We start from the raw sequence: 18,449 nt of genomic DNA on the forward strand, positions 1-18,449 counted from the left end.
TTCATGATTTCAGGCACGTCAAACCCCGAAATACTAAAGTTAACTTCTCAAATAATAAACTCCCAGGAAACAAACACCCACGAAAATCTAAAAAACCTATTTCTGAAAACCCTAAACAGCTAATTAACTATTCTAATTCATGATTTCAGGCACGTAAAACCACAAAATACTAAAGTTAACTTCTCAAATAATAAATCCCAGGAGTCAAACATACACTAAAACCTAAAAAAAAAACTAGGTCTGAAAATCCCCAAACAGCCAATTAAATATTCTAATTCATGATTTCAGCCAAGTCAAACCATGAAATACTAAAGTTAACTTCTCAAATAATAAATACCAGGAAACAAACACCCACGAAAACCTAAAAAACTAGGTCTGAAAACCCAAACAGCTAATTAACTATTCTAAGTCATGATTTCAGGCACGTAAAACCACAAAATACTAAAGTTAACTTCTCAAATAATAAACTCCAGGAAACAAACATCCACGAAAACCGAAAAAACCTAGGTCTGAAAATCCCCAAACAGCCAATTAATTATTCTAATTCATGATTTCAGGCACGTCAAACCATGAAATACTAAAGTTAACTTCTCAAATAATAAAGCCCAGGAACCTAACACCTACGAAAATCTATAAAACTAGGTCTGAAAACCCAAAAACCTAATTAACTATTCTAATTCATGATTTCAGGCACGTAAAACCACAAAATACTAAACTTAAGTTTTGACATAATAAACTCCATGAACTTCTCAAATAATAAATCCAAGGAGACAAACATCCACGAAAATCTAAGAAACCTAGGTCTGAAAACCCTAAACAGCTAATTAAATATTCTAATTTATGATTTCAGGCACGTAAAACCACAAAATACTAAAGTTAACTTCTCAAATAATAAACCCCAGGAGTCAAACAAACACGAAAACCTAAAAAACCTAGGTTTGAAAATCCCCAAACAGCCAATTAAATATTCTAATTCATGATTTCAGGCACGTCAAATACGAAATACTAAAGTTAACTTCTCAAATAATAAATCCCAGGAACCTAACGCCCACGAAAATCTAAAAAACTAGGTCTGACTATATCATATCAGTTTTTTTTTAAGAATGTACATGTGATCTCATGACGTACATTCATTGTGCAATTGACAACAAAAACAGAAAAAAAACCTGTTTGAGGACATTATATTATTACGACCAAACCCTCAAAACATGCTTGACCACATTATACACTGCCAAATAACTAGTCTGGTAATCTGCCATGGAAAGGTGCCAGGGAACGTAGTGGTGGAAATACACCGGAAGGAACATAAAGGTCTAGAAGTATAAGGTAACATACTACTTGCGTGATGGTGTTTAGTAGCAATTGGGGGGAGGAGGAGCAATAGCTACATATCTAGGGAGGGTTTCGGGGCTCTGGAACATACATACGCCCTTTGATCATTGTCTCGACAGTACAAGCCGTTCTCAATAATTTCTTAGACCACATTACTGTTCATTTACGAAAAATTAAGTGAGAAAAATGAGTTTAATTTAAATAAAGCAGTGAGGAAAAAACGAAAAAAAAACAATCAACAAAACATTAATTAATTAAAAAATCCGAATATTTCGGTTCAAATCCGGGAGCCTTTTAAAATAAAAAAAACATTTAAAGAAGGAAAACACTTTTTTAAATTAAAACCATCTTAAAAAACGACAAACTAAACACACAGGTGAAAGAAGGAGAAAAAGAACAACTAAAAACTAAAAACAAGAAATACAACTAAAATTCTAAACAACTTCCAGAACTGCTGTTACTCACTGAACAAGACAAGGGGCTCTGCCATCCTTGACTAAAATATAGAATAAATAGTGTAAATGTTACCGTATATAGTATAAAGTATACCATATATATAGTATAAATGTTATTAACCTGGTAAATTTAATCAGTGGTGGTGACCTGGGGTTTTATGACCTTTATCTTCAAATAAGTGCAGCCTTCATTTTTAATAGATCCCATTTATCCACTGATTGTAAAGAGGAGAGTTACCTTTTGTCCACTATAGACATTCAAATTTGTCTTGTTCAGTGAGTAACAACAGTTCTGGAAGTTGTTTAAAATGTGAGTTATATTTATTTGTTTTGATTTGTAGTTGTTTTCTTTCTCTTTCTTTCACCTGTGTGTTTAGTTTGTCGTTTTTTAGATGGTTTTAATTACAAAAATCTGTTTTTCCTTCTATAAAGGAGGTTTTTATTTCCGTTGAGATAGGCTCCCGAACGTTGAGCCGAAATATTCGGATTTTTTTTTATTAATTAATGTTTGGTTGCTGTTTTTTATTTATTTTGTTTTTTGTTCCGCAGTTTCATTTAAATTAAACCCATTTTTCTCTCTTAACTTTTTGTACAACCTGTTCTGAAACAATATTCAGTATATACATAAGGCAGACGATGAAGAGAATTAAAAAAAAAAAAACAAAAAAAAACAAACAAAATCAAACAACAATATACAAAACAGCTTTTGAACACAATAAAACAAAATATAAAATTTTCGTTGGGAGGGGCGGGACTGCTGTGCTTGTGTGATTTTAATGTGTTTAGGTATCATTTAAAATGTACTTCGCAAAATTAGGGGTTAAGGCATCACTTATTATTACTGAGATAAATTCTAGCAATTTATTTATCTATTATTACTTATTATTTTACCTAATATTTTTGCTAACCTATGCCATGATTACAATGTGAGCATGTGAAGCAACGATCCTTTGTGATGTTCGGCTTTAAATTAAAGTGTGTATATTATTTTGCATCCTTCAATGAAAAAAAAAATATCCGCCCTTTTTATACGACAACAATTTTATTTTTATATAATAATGTGCGCTCTGAAGAACAGTGATGGTGACATTTTCAAGGAACTAGGCAGCCATGCCATTCAAACATGACATCATGCCAAAAAGAATTCTTTTTTTTTTAAATTCCACGTTTATATCATCTTGTGTCTAAAGGTGCAGTTTATTAAAAAAAAAAAAAAAAAAAAAAAGTTATTTTAGAGTAACCCGGACCATATGTAAAAGCACGTATATATGAGCTTTAGCTTCCGCATGAGCCCATAAACAGCACTTTATGATGTTCCAGTGCTCCAATGGCGGTGGATACCCAAGCTAAAACATAATTGTCTAGGGTTTTTAAAAGGGACAGTGCAAAAAATACCATCAACGGATTTCGACCACGGTGATTCTAGTATTACACTTTTCGTTTCCATTTGGCGCCATTTTCGTAGGGTTACAAGCCATTTACAGGGATTCCCATTAATTTGTTTCGGCGATAAATTTTATACAATTAAGACGAAACGAAGAAATGGTTACCATTCCCAAATAATCATTAAACGAAAAACAAATTCTCACCAGACAGTTAAAAAACACATTTTTAAATTTTTTTTTTACTCTGGGCAGTGGTTTGCTCTTTACTAGGATATTGGTAGGGCCAACCATGACATGAAGTACCGGATATCAAGTCCTAGAGCATTGGTATGGAGTTGAAAGTACGAAGGAAAACCTTTGGCTTTTTGTAAGATTTTCTCCCTTGGCCCCTAATTTTCGTAGCCTGGATGTATCTCAATACTTAGCTATTGAAGTAATTTTATTTTGTTTCTTCGTATATATATATTTTGTGCCTTCTTTTGTAGTTTTTTTTTATCGGTTGCTCAATACTGTATAGACCTCTAAAAATAAATTATTATTATTATTTAGGGATTTCCACTGCTCAAGATGAAAAGGAAGAAGCTCTTGGTCCCATCACATTCCCCCTCTTAAATATATAGCCCAGTTTTACCACCTCTAACCCGCGGATTAAACATCTGAGATAGGTGATTAAGTATTTAAAGAGCCAAGAACGTCAAATTAATACATTTTTCGCTCCTGGGGTCATCTTAGGCCTATTCATTGCTGAAAACTGCAATTTTCTAGGATTTTTCTTTTGGTTGTTTCAAAATTACGAAATTTTAGGGCAGGGTCACATTTTTGTCTGTGTTGCCACTTTGAACCATGAAAACAGGCAAAAGAAATTAATTCATTTAATTTGACAACACTTTCCGTTACGTAAGAAAGACGAAAGAAATTTTATTAGAAAATCACAATTTTCAGTTGTGAATACACCTGATGAGTCAAGGGAGCCAAAAGTGTTTATTTTTTGATAAGGTGGTATTTTGATAGGGAAGTTCATCGACTCAGCTAGAGAGCGGACCATATATTACTGCTTAACCTAATGAAAAAAATATTTTACACAAAAAATATTTAATAGTAGAAATTATGATAGTAAATACAAAATAAAGTCGAACAAGATGCTAATGAACAAAAAGAATAACACACATAATGTGACAAATATATATGAAACTTAATAGAATTATACTCATCTATTGATCCTCAAAGTTTCGACAAATGAAGTGCCTTGTCTAGAATGATATGTACATCCATAGGTGGAAAATTCTAAAAAAGAAACAATTCATAGAAAAACAAACTGGTAGAGAATTTGCGGGAAAAAGGGAGAAACAAAGACAAGAAAGGGGAAAAGGTAAAAAAAGAGGAAAAATGGTTTAAAAAGAGAAGATAATTTCTCAAAAGGGGATTTAGTTAAAAAAAATAAGGAAAAGAATAAATTCAGAAAAAAATAAAGAGAAAGGAAAACAAATAGAAATTAAAAAAGTAATTTGGGAATAAATGGTAAAAAACGTCTGGAAAAAGGGAAAAGGAAAAACAGAAGAAGGAAAAAAACATTTTATGAAAAATAGAAAAAAAGGAAATTCAGGTAAAAACAATCACTTTAAATAAATTGAAAACAAATTTGGGAAAAAGCCAAAAGATTTATAAAAAAAGAAGAAACACTACTCAATAAATTCCATCTTTTTCATACCACTCGATGTTTTTTTTTTATTATTGAATTTGGATCGTGCCATGTGTAAGAGTTCCTCCCTTTCCAAGGGAGGGGGGATATGTAAGAGATTTTCGTTCATTTTCAACCTTTTTTGGTTCATTGAGTTTTCTTTGCTATCCAAGAAAATTGCTTCCCACTGAATCTAGCTATTGAAGTGTCATTTTCCATGCGGTTAGGTTTACTAACATTTATAACTACCTAACACAATAAACTAGAAAGATACTCTACTACATAACTCTTAGTAAGGATAAGTGGATAATTGTACTGCCACCATTAATAGTACTGCCACCATTGATTCACTAACATTCATAACTGCTTGACACAATAAAGTAAAAAATACTCTAGTAAAAAACACTTTGTAAGGATAAGAGGATAATTGTACTGCCACCATTAATTTACTAGCATTCATAACTGCCTGACACAATAAAGTAGAAAAATACTCTAGTACACAACTCTTTGTAAGGATAAGAGGATACTTGTACTGCCACCATTAATTGTATTGCAACCATTGATTTACTAACATTCATAATTGCCTAACACAATTAAGTATAAAAATATTCTAGTACACAAATCTTTGTAAGGATAAGAGGCTAAATGTACTGCCACCATTAATTGTATTGACACCATTAATTTACTAACATTCATAACTGCCTAACAAAATAAAGTAGAAAAATACTCTAGTACACAACTCTTTGTAAGGATAATAGGATAATTGTACTGCCACCATTAATTGTATTGACACCATTAATTTACTAACATTCATAACTGCCTAACACAATAAAGTATAAAAATATTCTAGTACACAACTCTTTGTAAGGATAAGAGGATAATTGTACTGCCACCATTATTTGTATTGCCACCATTAATTTACTAGCATTCATAACTGCCTGGCACAATAAAGTGGAAAAATACTCTAGTACACAACTCTTTGTGAGGATAAGATGATAATTGCACTGCCACCATTAATTGTATTGCCACCGTTAATTTACTAACATTCATAACTGCCTGATACAATAAACTAGAAAGATACTTAGTAGAGTACTATATACTCTAGTACACAACTCTTTGTAAGGATTAAATAAAAAAAAACAAGTTTTTTGACTGAAAGTAAGGAGCGGTAATAAAACTTAAATCGAAGAGAAATTATTCCGTATTTGAAAGGGGCTGTCCCCTCCTCAACACCTCGCTCTTTGCGCTAAAGTTTTTTTTCAAACTTTAGCGTAAAAAGCGAGACGTTGAGGAGGGGACAGCCCCTTTCATATACGGACTAATTTCTGTTCATTTTAAGTTTTAATGCCACTCCTTATTTTCAGTAAAAAAAAAACTTGATTTTTGTATTTAATTTCTGAACGATTTTGAATTAATGCAGGTTTTGATTTTGGCTCACCGTACATAAATAATTAAACGAAATTTGCATATTAATTTGACTTTTTTTTGGTTACATGGCTTTCTCGAAAGTTGTTTAATTTTATTTACGAAAGTTTTTATTAGTAATAAATATACATAACTTACGAATTAACTTTCGTAACGAACTTCTATATTCGTATATTTTTATTACGTAAATTGGGGGTTCACCCCCTAGTCAATATCTCGCTCTTTACGCTAAAGTTCAAATTTTGTTCTAATTCTTTAAGAATGAACCCTTAATCACAAAGACCGTTAATTAGAATAAATAGCTCTTTTGAATTTACTAAAAAAAACTTTAGCGTAAAGAGCGAGGTATTGACTAGGGGGCAAACCCAATAATATACATAATAATTTCTGTTCGTTTTAAGTTTTTAAGTGCTCCTTACTTTCAGTTGAAAAACTTTTTTTTTATGTAATTTCTGATCGTTTTTTTAAATAATGCAGGGACATCCGATGCCCCTTCATAGCAATATCCCTTCCCCCACGAAAACTTCCTCCGTGGGAAGATCCTCCCAAGTAACATCCGACCTCTCCCCCACTACAAGAAAAAATCTCCCCTGGAAATGTCTGTATACTTCCCAATAACCAATAGTATATGTAAACACTGGGCAAAGTTCATAACTTGCAGCCCTTCCCCTAGGGACTGTGGTGGATTAATCATCCTCAAAGACATAGTTATTATACTTTTCGACCATTTTGAACAAAATGGGTATCTCAAAATTTTGATCGGGTGACTAGGAAAAAATGAACGTGGGAGGGGGCCTAGTTGCCCTCCATTTTTTTTTGGTCACTTAAAGAGGACACTAGAACTTTTAATTTCCGTTCGAATAATCCCTCCTGCGATATTCTAGGACCACTGGGTCGATACAATCACCCTTGGAAAAAAAAAAAAAACATTAAATAAACACGCATCCGTGATCTTTCTTCCAGCAAAAAATATAAAAGTCCGCATTTTTTGAGATAAGAGCTTGAAACCTCTACTGTAGGGTTCTCTGATACGCTGAATCTGATGGTAGGATTTTATTAAGGTTCTATGACTTTTAGAGGGTGTTTTCCTTTTTTTTTGATAATAAGACAAATTTTCTCAGGCGCGTAACTTTTGATGAGTAAAACAAAACTTGATAAAATTTATATATTTGAAATCAGCATAAAAATTTGATTCTTTTGATGTATCTATTGGTATCAAAATTCCGTTTGATAAGACTGTTTGATAAGAGGACAATTGTACTGCCACCATTAATTTACTAGCATTCATAACTGCCTGACACAATAAAGTAGAAAAATACTCTAGTACACAATTCTTTTTAAGGATAAGATGATAATTGTACTACCACCATTAATTGTAGTGCCACCATTGATCTATTAACATTCATAACTGCCTGACACAATAAAGTAGAAAAACACTCTAGTACATAACTTTTTGTAAGGATAAGATAAAAATTGTACTGCCACCTCCATGCAGCACAAAATTCAAAGCTACTTTACAATGAATTTTCATCACAATCCCAAAGCCATAAGACATAACAGGGCAGGCTTTCCAAAACTTAATCCTTGAAAGTACGCATTTACAAAAAAAAAAAAAAAAAGTTTCCCACCTTGCCAATAAACAAATCCCCTCCTCATCTTACCTCTTTATCCATCTGCACGCGCAAATCCCTTACTTTCTATATTAGTCACTTTTTACATAAGGAAAGATGCTAGCACCGAGCTCACACTCACAAACCCTAAAGTGAGAGTAAGACCCTCTACCTACTGAACAAGCCCAATTTGTTAGCTTCTATTCTACCTTTTATTTATCTTAACTATACAAAAATCGACAGAATTTTTGTGTCTCCTGTGTGCAATGGTACACTGTTCATACGACCACCAAAAACTCTAAGAAGTTGCTCAGTACCCTTTTGCCAAGGGTTTATATACACATTTTTTATGCCCCCCCCCCCCCCAAGGCCCTCTTTATACTTCACGCTGACTGAAATTAGAGACCGAACACAAATACTTGACAGGTTCTTCCTGTCGCATTATTCACGTTTTCCGGATATTGAATTAAAGGTTTATTTAATTATGCATTCAGTCATCTAAAACATTCCCGAAATTATACAATTTCTATTTCAATAGAATCTTTGAATTTGATAGTCAACAGGTTCGTTAGTTTGGTACTAAATTCTACAAAAAACTTTAAACTTAAATATAGTATCGTTATTTTACATATGAGGAAAAAATTGTCATAATGAAATTTTTCATGTGGGGGATTCCGTCAGGGAGAAATTTAAGCAAGGGGAAAGGGTACTTGTCTATTATATAAAACACATTCGAAAAATGAAGTATGGTGAATGCTAATGAAATAAAACAAAATTATGATGAAATATAATAGTTTAGAAACAAATTTGGACTATATTTTTCCATATTAGGGGTGGGGGTAAAGCATAGCATGTATTAAACACGTAACTTAAACAAACCTATTTTTAACCCAATTAAACCTATTTAACCTAATGAAAGCAACAAATCAAAATATGAAGAAAATAGAATACTTTATTAGCGAAAGTGCAAAAACTACAACTTGGAAATATGTTCCCACAACGCAGAAATGTCGTCAAGAATCGCGTTAAAATGAACTCGGCCTTCTGCCTTTACTGCCGCCCGCAATATGTACTTTACTAAGTATGAATGTAAATGATGGTGGGATGTACCTCGGTGCCACCTGTTCCTCCACTTTGCAGAACCCAACATTCTCTCTACTTTTTGGGTAGAGGCGCCGGTTTCTGGGTCGACAAAATTATTTTTGTGGTTCACTTTCAAATGAGTGAAACCTGCTTGTTCCAGCTCAGTTGTGCTGTAGCTCTTCCAACAATCTTAAATTATTCTTGAACATCGATAGTGAGACACTATATTCTACCACTAGTCAAAGCAAACTGATTGGTGTCCTCAAGAATCGCGTTAATAATGAACTAAAATGAACAAGGTCAAGAATCGCGTTAGTAATGAACATTTCTTTGTCTTTGAGACGGCCAGCCAACGCCGAAGCTCCCAATTAAATAATTCACATATGACCTTCGCAATTTTGCTCATAAAGTATTCTATTTTCATCATATTTTGTTGTCACCGAACTTCACTTCTCGAGTGTGTTTAATATAATAGACAAGTACCCGGGGTAATTTTCTGAAGGGAAATTGGCCACGTGGGGAATTATCCTTGGGGAATTCTTCAACAGAGAAGAATTTCTGTAGGGGGGACTATTTACCTTGAATTTCCTTTCTTTTGAGATTGTAGCAACACACGAGGGGTAAACTAGTTTATAATTATATATGAAAATAAACAGATTTCCTGTATACGCATTTTCTCTTGGGGTACACGCACTTGCAGGAACCGCATGCAAATTTGGACAACAAGAATTACCTTCCTTTGAGAATTGTGCCAAACGAATTTTTTGAAAATATAATTTGTACTTTACAGCAACAAATTTGAATTGTCAGGTTAATATACACATGCTGATATTCATTCCTTAAAATCTTAACTAATTTTTGATTTCTTAAAGTTATAAAAGTGAAAACATTTAAAAGAATTTTTTTTCAATTAAAGTACAAATTATATTCTGGCTTTTAGAAAGCATAGGGTTTAGAACCCCACTCAGATTAATTTCTTCTCGTTTTGAGTTTGACTTGTTTTAATTTTTGTTTGTTTTGGGTTTAATTTATTTATTAATAATGATATGTGGTAGTTGTACGATTGATAGATTATTTTATTCTATTTTTGTTCATTTTTGGTTTAATGGAGTTCTTCAATTTACATTGACACAGTCTTTTTCAGGGAGAAAGACGGAACCTCTTCTAAAGTTAAACAACCATCCCTTCCATAAAAACCTTTAATGCCACCTGGGCAAAACTTACACCCCTTGCCCCTAATCTCTGGGAGTTGTTTCAACACCAAAAGCCTTTTTATATGATATTTAGACTATTTTGAATAGAATGGCTGTCTCAAAATTTCTATTAGACGCATTTCAGGACAATATGATGTGTGTGTAGGAAGGGGGGGGGGGGTAGATGCCCTCTGATCACTTTGACTCTTAAAAAGAGCACTAGAGCGTCTGATTACCAATCCAATGAGTCGTCTTCGAAGTTTATATCACCATACTTTCTATAAAAACCCTATATGTCCCCAGGGCATAACTTATAACCCTTGCCCTGAGGGCTGGGGGGATTTGTTATCCTCCAAGACATAATTTACAGACCTTTCTGATAGGCTTAACAAAATGGCTATATAAGAATTTTGATTGGAAGTGTTTGGGGAACTAATAGGCATGGAGGCAGACATTTGCCCTCTGATCACTTTAAACTAATAAAAAAGGCACTATTCCTCTCAATTTCCAATCGAATGAACCTTTTTTGAAGATTTTGAGACAGAACATTCTATAAAAACGTTATACGCCCCAAGGGCATAACTTACGACGCTTGTCCTAAGGGCTATGGGGGGAAGGTTGTCATCCTCAAAGACATAATTTCCAGACCTTTTAAATACGTTGAACAAAATGGCTACATCAAAGTTTTGATCGGAAATGTTTGGGGAAATGATGGGTATGGGGAAGGGGGCATTCGCCCTCCGATTGCTTTCGACTATTAATAAGGCACTCGCTCTCTCAATTCCCAATTGAATGGGTCCTTTTTGAAGTTTCTACGACAACGCTGGCAAAAACCTAATTTCCAAAACTTTCAACTACGTTGAAGAAAATGTCTATCTCAAAATTTTGATTGGAGGGGTTTGGGGAAATAATGGGCGTGAGAGGGGCGTTAGTTGCCCTCCAATCACCTCGAACTGTTAAATAGGGCACTAGCGCTTTCAATTTCCAATCGAATGAGCCCTTTTTGAAGTTTTACGACAACCCTTTCTATAAAACCTTATATGCCCCCAGGGCATATACCCAAAATGGCTATCTATTTAATAGTCGGAAGTAAATGGAGGGAAACTAACGCCCATCTCATGCCAACCATATCCCCAAACACATCCAATCAAAATTTTGAGATAGACATTTTGTTCAACGTAGTTGAAAGTTCCGGAAATTAGGCTGGACATTATTTTTATCTGAAAATCAACTACGATGAACAAAATGGCTGTCTCAAAATTTTTATTGGATGTGTTTGGGGAAATGGAGGACGTGAGAGGGGCGTTAGTTACCCTCCAATCACTTCCGACTATTAAATATGGCACTAGCGCTTTTAATTTCCAATCGAATGGGCCCGTTTTGAAGTTTCTACGACAGCGCTTTCTATAAAACCTTATATACCATCAGGGCATAACTTACAACCCTTACGCTCAGTGTTGTGAGGGGGGGGGGGAGTGTCATCCTCAAAGATATAATTTTTATAACTTTCAACTACGTTGAACAAAATATCGATCTCAAAATTTTAATTGGATGTGTTTGGGGAAATGGTGGGCATGAGAGGGGGGTTAGTTGCTCTCCAATCACTTTTGACTATTAAAAAGGGCACTAACCATTTCAATTTCCAATAAAATGGTTTTTTTTCAAGTTTCTACGACAAAACTTTCTATTAAAACATTATATGCCCCCCCGGGTATAGCTTACAACCCTTGCCCTGGGGGCTCTGAGGGGGTTATCATAAACAAAACCCTAATGTCCAGAACATTTAACTAATTGAACATTTGAACAAATTGAATATCTCAAAATTTTGATTGCATGTGTTTGTGGAGGTGGTGGGCGGGAGAGGGGGGTTAATTGTCCTCCAATTACATTCAACTATTAAAAAGGGCACCATCCCTTTCAATTTCCAATCGAGTGAGCCCTTTTTGAAGTTTTACGAAAACGCTTTCTATAAAAACCTTATATACCCCAAGAGCATAACTTACAAACCTACCCTTGAGGGCTGTAGAGGGAGTTTCATCCTCAAAGACATCATTTCCAGACCTTTTGACTACGCTGAACAAAATGTCTATCTCAAAATTTTGATTGGATGTATTTGGGAAAATTGCGGGTGTGAGAGGGGGGTTAGTTCCCCTCCAATCACTTTCGACTAACAGAAAGCCCATTAGCCCTTTGAATTTCCAATCGAATGAGCCCTTTTTGAAGTTTTTAAGAAAACACTTTCTATAAAAAAAACCTTGTATACCCCCAGGGCATAACTTACAACCCTTGCCCCGAGGGGTTTGGGGTGGTAGTTATCCTCTAAGATCTAATTTCCGGAACTTTCAACTACGTTGAACAAAATGGTTATATCAAATTTTGATTGTATGTGTTTGGGGAAATGGTGGGCGTGAGAGGGGGTAAGTTGCCCTCCAATCACTTCCGACTATTAAAAAGGGCACTATGCCACTAGCCCTTTGAATTTCCAATCGAATGAGCCCTTTTTCAAGTTTCTACGACAAATCTATCAATAAAAACCTAATACACCCCCAGGGCATAACTTATAACCCTTGCCCTCAAAACTGTAGGTGGAGTGTCATGCTCAAAGATATAATTTCAAGAACTTTCAACTGCGTTTAACAAAATGGTTATCACAAAATTTTGATTGGATGTGTTTGGGGAAATGGTGGCTATGGAAGGGGTGGCAGTTGCCTTCCAATCACTTCTGACTATTAAAAAGGGAACTAGCCATTTCAATTTCCAATCGAAAAAGCCCTTTTTGAAGTTTCTAAGTTTTAATGTTGTCCTTACGATCAGTTGAAAAAAAAATGTTTTTTAAAATTCAATTTCTTAACGTTTTTCAAATAATGTCGGGAAATCCACCTCCTCCGCGAAAAAATACTCCATGGATGACTCCTCCTGGATAATTCCATCCTTGCTGAAGAGCCCCCCCCCCCCTGAAAAATTCCTAAGAACAAATCCCCCTGGTGAATTTACATGTTTTCATTTGAAAAAAACTTGTCTTTTATTCAATTTCTGATCGTTTTTCAAAACAGGCCGGAAATTCCCCTCCGTAAACATTTTCACCGAAAATTCCCCTACCAATGGAAAGTATCTCCCACTGAGAATTTCTACAACAGAGATCCCCCTCCCAACGTAAAATTCCTCCGAATAGTTCCCTACCTGCAGCAAATTTCCCCGGAATATCTCCACATACAAAACATATAAATGTTTTTACTTTTATAACTTTAATAAAACAAATAATATTAACATTTTGATTACTAAATATCAGTATATGTATATTAAACTGACAATGCATAGTCATTTGTATTTTTTCAGTAAAGTGCAAATTTTGTTCTGACCTTGGAAAGGCATAGGGGTTTTGCACCCAACTTATGTTAATTTCTGCTCGTTCTGAGTTTGACTCGGTTATTTATTGTAATTTCTGTTCGTTTTGGGTTTCATTTGTTTATCGATGCTGATTTGTGGTAGTTTGACGCTTGGTAGATTATTTGATTTTATTTTTACTCATTGCTTGTTTAATGGAGTTCTTTACTTTTCTTTGAAAAACTTATTTTGTGGAAAAAGTTTTTAAATTACTTTCTGTTCGTTTTATATTGACATAATCTTTTCCGGGAAAAAGAAAATAATACTTTAATCTTTTCGTTTTTTAAGACTTTATAGTTTAGCCTACTATTTGTATGCTGGAGAAAAACTTTCAGCAATTTTTAACAACATACACCCTTTTAAAAATCTGGATACAAATAGTACTGTTTAATTTAGTTTCATACCTCCTCTAGTTGACCTGAAATGGAAAACTTGATACCATTTGCAAAAAAAAATCTGTTTACTTTCTTTGATAGCTTGGATACACTTACGCTATTTTGCTTTGGTTAAATTTTGAGGGCATAACTGGGAGGGTTGGCGTGGGAGAGTGGAAGTGGTGGGGGGATCTTTACTACAAAATGTCAACCTTCCAATCACTTTCGACTATTAAAAAGGACACTAGGCCTTTCGATTTCCAGTCGAATGAACCCTTTTGGAAACGACAACGCTTTCTATAAACACCTTATATGCCCCTAGGCCATAAATTACAACCCTTACCCTAAGGTCTGATCGGGTGGTTGTCATCCTCTAAGACCAAATTTCCAGAATTTTCAATTACGTTCAACAACATGGCTATCTCAAAATTTTGATTGGATATGTTTGGGGAAATGGTGGGCGTGAGAGGGGTGTTAGTCGCCTTCCGGTAACTTTTGACTTTTGAAAAGGGCACAAGCCACTCCAATTTCCAATTGAATGAGCACTTCTCGAGGTTTCTACGACAACTCTTTCGATACGAAGTGCCCTGCTCTAAAGGAAAAAATTAATGAATATTAAATTGTGCCAACATCGTTCTTATATGCCCCCAGGGCATAACTTAAAACCCTTGCCCTGACGGTTGTGGGGGAGTGTCCTCCTCTTTACTTAGTCACCGTTTCTTGTCTCGTTCTCGAGTATCCCCATTCTTTACTTAGGCAGCGCGATCGTGCTGCCTATGATTTATACAACAACTTTCTATATAAACCTTATATGCCCCCAGGGCATAACCAACAACCCTTGCACTGAGGGCTCTGAGGGGGTTATCATCCTAAAAGACCTAATTTCTTGAACGTTCAACTACATTGGACAAAATGGATATCTCAAAATTTTGATTGGATGTGTTTTGGAAAATGGTGGGAGTGAGAGGGGCGTTAGTCGCTATCCAATCACTTTCAACTATTAAAAAAGGCACTAGCCCTTTCAATTTTCAATTGAATAAGCCCGTTTGAAATTTCTATGACAACGCTTTCTATAAAAACCTTATATGCCCCAGGGCACAACTTACAACCCTTGCCTTAAGGGCTGTGGGGGAGGGCTTGTCATCCTTAAAGACCTAATTTCCAAAACTTTCAACTACGTTGAATAAAATGGCTATCTAAAATTTTGATTGGATGTGTTTGGGGAAAATGTTGGCGTGAGAGGGGGGTTAGTTGCCCTCAAATCAATTTCGACTATTGAAAAGGGTACTATCCCTTTGAACTTCAAATCGAATGAGCCTTTTTTCAAGTTTCTACGACAAAGATTTCAAAAAAACCTTATATGCCCCCAGGGCATAACTTATAATCCTTGCCCTGAGGGGTGTGGAGGAGTGTCGTCCTCAAAATAAATTTTCTATCTGAAAATCAACTACGCTGAACAAAATGGCTATATCAAAATTTTGATTGGATGTGTTTGGGTGAATGATGGGCGTGGGGGGGGGGGTTAGTTGCCCTCTAATCACTTCTGAATATTAAAAAGGGCACTAACCCTTTGAAACTCCAATCGAATGAGCCTCTTTTGAAGTTTCTACGACAACACCTTATATAAAAACCATATATGCCCCCAGGGCATAACTTAAAACCCTTGCCCTAAGGGTTGTGGGGGAGTTTCCTCCTCAAAAACATATTTTCTATGTGGAAACCAGCTACGCTGAACAAAATGGCTGTCTCAAAATTTTGATTGGATGTGTTTGGGGTAATGATGGGTGTGGGGGGGGCTAGTTGTCCTCTAATCACTTTCGACTATTAAAAAGGGTACTAGCCCTTCGAATTTCCAATCGAATGAGCCTGTTTTGAAGTTTCTACGACAACACCTTCTATAAAAACCTTATATGCCCCCAGGGCAAAACTTAAAACCCTTGCCCTGAGGGTTGTGGGGAAGTGTCCTCCTCAAAAACATTTTCTATCTGGAAATAAACTACGCTGAACAAAATTGCTACCTCAAAATTTTTATTTGATGTGTTTGGGGAAATGAGGGGCGTGGGGGGGGGCTAGTTACCCTCCAATCACTTTTGACTATTAAAATGGGCACTAGAACTCTGAATTTCCAAATCGAATGAGCCCCTTTTGAAGTTTCTACGGCGACCTCTTCCATTTGAAGTGCCAAGCTCTAAAGGAAAAAAAAAAAAATTAACAGTACATTGTGCCAACATCGTTCTTATATGCCCTCAGGGCATAACTTAAAACCCTTGCCCCGAGGGTTGTAGGGGAGTTTCCTCCTCAAAAACATATTTCCTATATGAAAATCAACTACGTTGAACAAAATGGCTATCACAAAATTTGATTGGATGTGTTTGAGGAAATGATGGGCGTGGAGGGGGGGGGGCCCTAGTTGCCATCCAATCACTTTCGACTATTAAAAAGGGCACTAGCCCTTTGAATTTCAATCGAATGAGCCTTTTTTGAAGTTTCTACGACAACGGCTTCTATAAAAACCTTATATGCCCCCAGGGCATAACTTAAAACCCTTGCCCTGAGGGTTGTGGGGGAGTGCCCTCCTCAAGAATATATTTTCTGGAAATCAACTACGCTGAACAAAATGGCTATCTCAAAATTTTGATTGGATGTGTTTGGGGGAATGATGGGCGCGGGGGGGCTAGTTGCCCTCCAATCACTTTCGACTATTAAAAAGGGCACTAGCCACTCCAATTTCCAATCGAATGAGCCCTTTTCGAACTTTCTACGAAAACTCCTTCGATATGAAGTGCCCGGCTGAAAAAAAAAAACACATTGTGCCCACATCGTTCTTTACTTAGGCAGCGTTATCGCGCTGCCTATGATTAAGAGAACGTACAATTTTAGAGTTCCAATTCTTTAAGTAGGACTGCTAAATTGGAATAAAAACTATTTTCAGAACACTATAGAACTTTACCATAAAGATTGGGGTTTAAAGAGGGTATATCCCCCTTCATACATGGAACAACATTTATCTTCTTTTTTAAGTTTTAATATCACTTTTTACTTTCAGTTTAAAAAATATTGTTCTTTTTCATTTATTAAATAAAAAAACAAGTTTTTTTTTAACTGAAAGTAAGGAGAGACATTAAAACTTAAAACGAACAGAAATTATTTCGTATATGAAAGGGGCTGTCCCCTCCTCAACGCCTCGCTCTTTATGCTATATTTTTTATTGTTTAAAAAAATAAAGTTGTAAGACAGAGTCAAACTTTAGCGTAAAGATCGAGGCGTTGAGAAGGGGAGAGCCCCTTTCATTATCTACGGAATTATTTACGGAATAATTTCTGTTAGTTTTAAGTTTTAATGTCGCTCCTTGTTTCAGTTAAAACAAACTTGTTTTTTTTAATGAATTTCTGAATGTTTTTGAATTAATACAGCTTTGATTTTGGCTCACCGTACATGAATAATTAAAAGAAATTTACATATTAATTTTACTTTTTTTTTGGCTAAATGGCTTTCTCGAAATATTGATCTGACGTAACTTACGAATTAACTTACGTAACGAACTTCTATAATCGTGTTTTTATTACGTATATTAGGGGGTTCGCCTCTTAGTCAATGCCTCGCTCTTTACGATGAAGTTAAAACTTTGTTCTAATTCTTTAAGAATGACCCTTTAATCACTAAAATCGTTAATTAGAATAAATAGCTCTGATGAAAGTGCAAAAAAAACTTTACCGTAAAGAGCGAGATAATGACTAGGGGGCGAACCCGATTATAACCGGCGCCCCCTTCATAGCAATGTCCCTCCCTCCATGGAAAGATCCTCCCACGTACCCCCGAACTATCAGAAAAAATCCCCCCTGAAACCTTCTGTATACTTCCCAATAACCAATACTATATATAAATATTGGGCAAACTTCATAACTTGCAGACCTTCCCCCGGGGACTGTGGGGGATTAAGTCATCCTCAAAGACATAGTTATTATATTTTTTGACCATGCTGAACAAAATGGCTATCTCAAAATTTTGATCGGGTGACTTTGGGAAAAAATGAGCTTGGGAGGGGGCCTAGTTGCCCTCCATTGTTTTGTCACTTAAAAAGGGCACTAAAAATTTTAATTTCCGTTCGAACGAGCCCTCCCGCGATATTCTAGGACCGCTGGGTCGAAACAATCACCCCTGAGAACAAAAAAAAAAACAAAAAAAAACACGCATCCGTGATCTTTCTTCTGGCAAGAAATACAAAATTCCACATTATTTCAGATAGGAGCTTGAAACTTCTATAGCAAGGTTCTCTGATACGCTGAATTTGATGGTATGAATTTCTTAGAAAAACTGGAAAAACAAGGAAAGTAGAGAAGATAAAGGCTCTCCCCCTGCAAAATGTGTTAACTAGGATTATTCTGCATAATATGGAGTAAGAATTGTTTTCTCAATATGTTTCCTTATGTGCAGCTGGACTCCTAGGCTTAAAATACTGGTTGGCTAATTTAAAAATTTGTATATATATATATATATATATATATATATATATATATATATATATATATA

General features: G+C 35.3%; 1 protein-coding gene across 2 annotated transcripts in view; it reads right to left on the reverse strand.

Annotated features, from left to right (window-relative positions):
- Window positions 1-4,263: 4,263 nt before the first annotated feature.
- Window positions 4,264-18,449, reverse strand: part of LOC148942449 (TBC1 domain family member 13) — a 231,952-nt gene continuing 217,766 nt past the window's right edge. Inside the window, exon 11 of one of the 2 annotated variants that reach the window (XM_089102906.1) lies at window positions 4,264-4,456. In XM_089102906.1, coding sequence (XP_088959032.1) covers window positions 4,394-4,456 — 63 coding nt within the window. In that variant the 3' untranslated portion in view covers window positions 4,264-4,393. The remainder of the gene's footprint in view (window positions 4,457-18,449) is intronic. The other variant, XM_089102907.1, reaches the window with a different exon arrangement.

Source organism: Artemia sp. Qi Xiang Cuo, chromosome 17 (genome assembly GCF_049724085.1).
Source record: "Artemia sp. Qi Xiang Cuo chromosome 17, ASM4972408v1, whole genome shotgun sequence".
NCBI lineage: Eukaryota > Metazoa > Arthropoda > Branchiopoda > Anostraca > Artemiidae > Artemia > Artemia sp. Qi Xiang Cuo.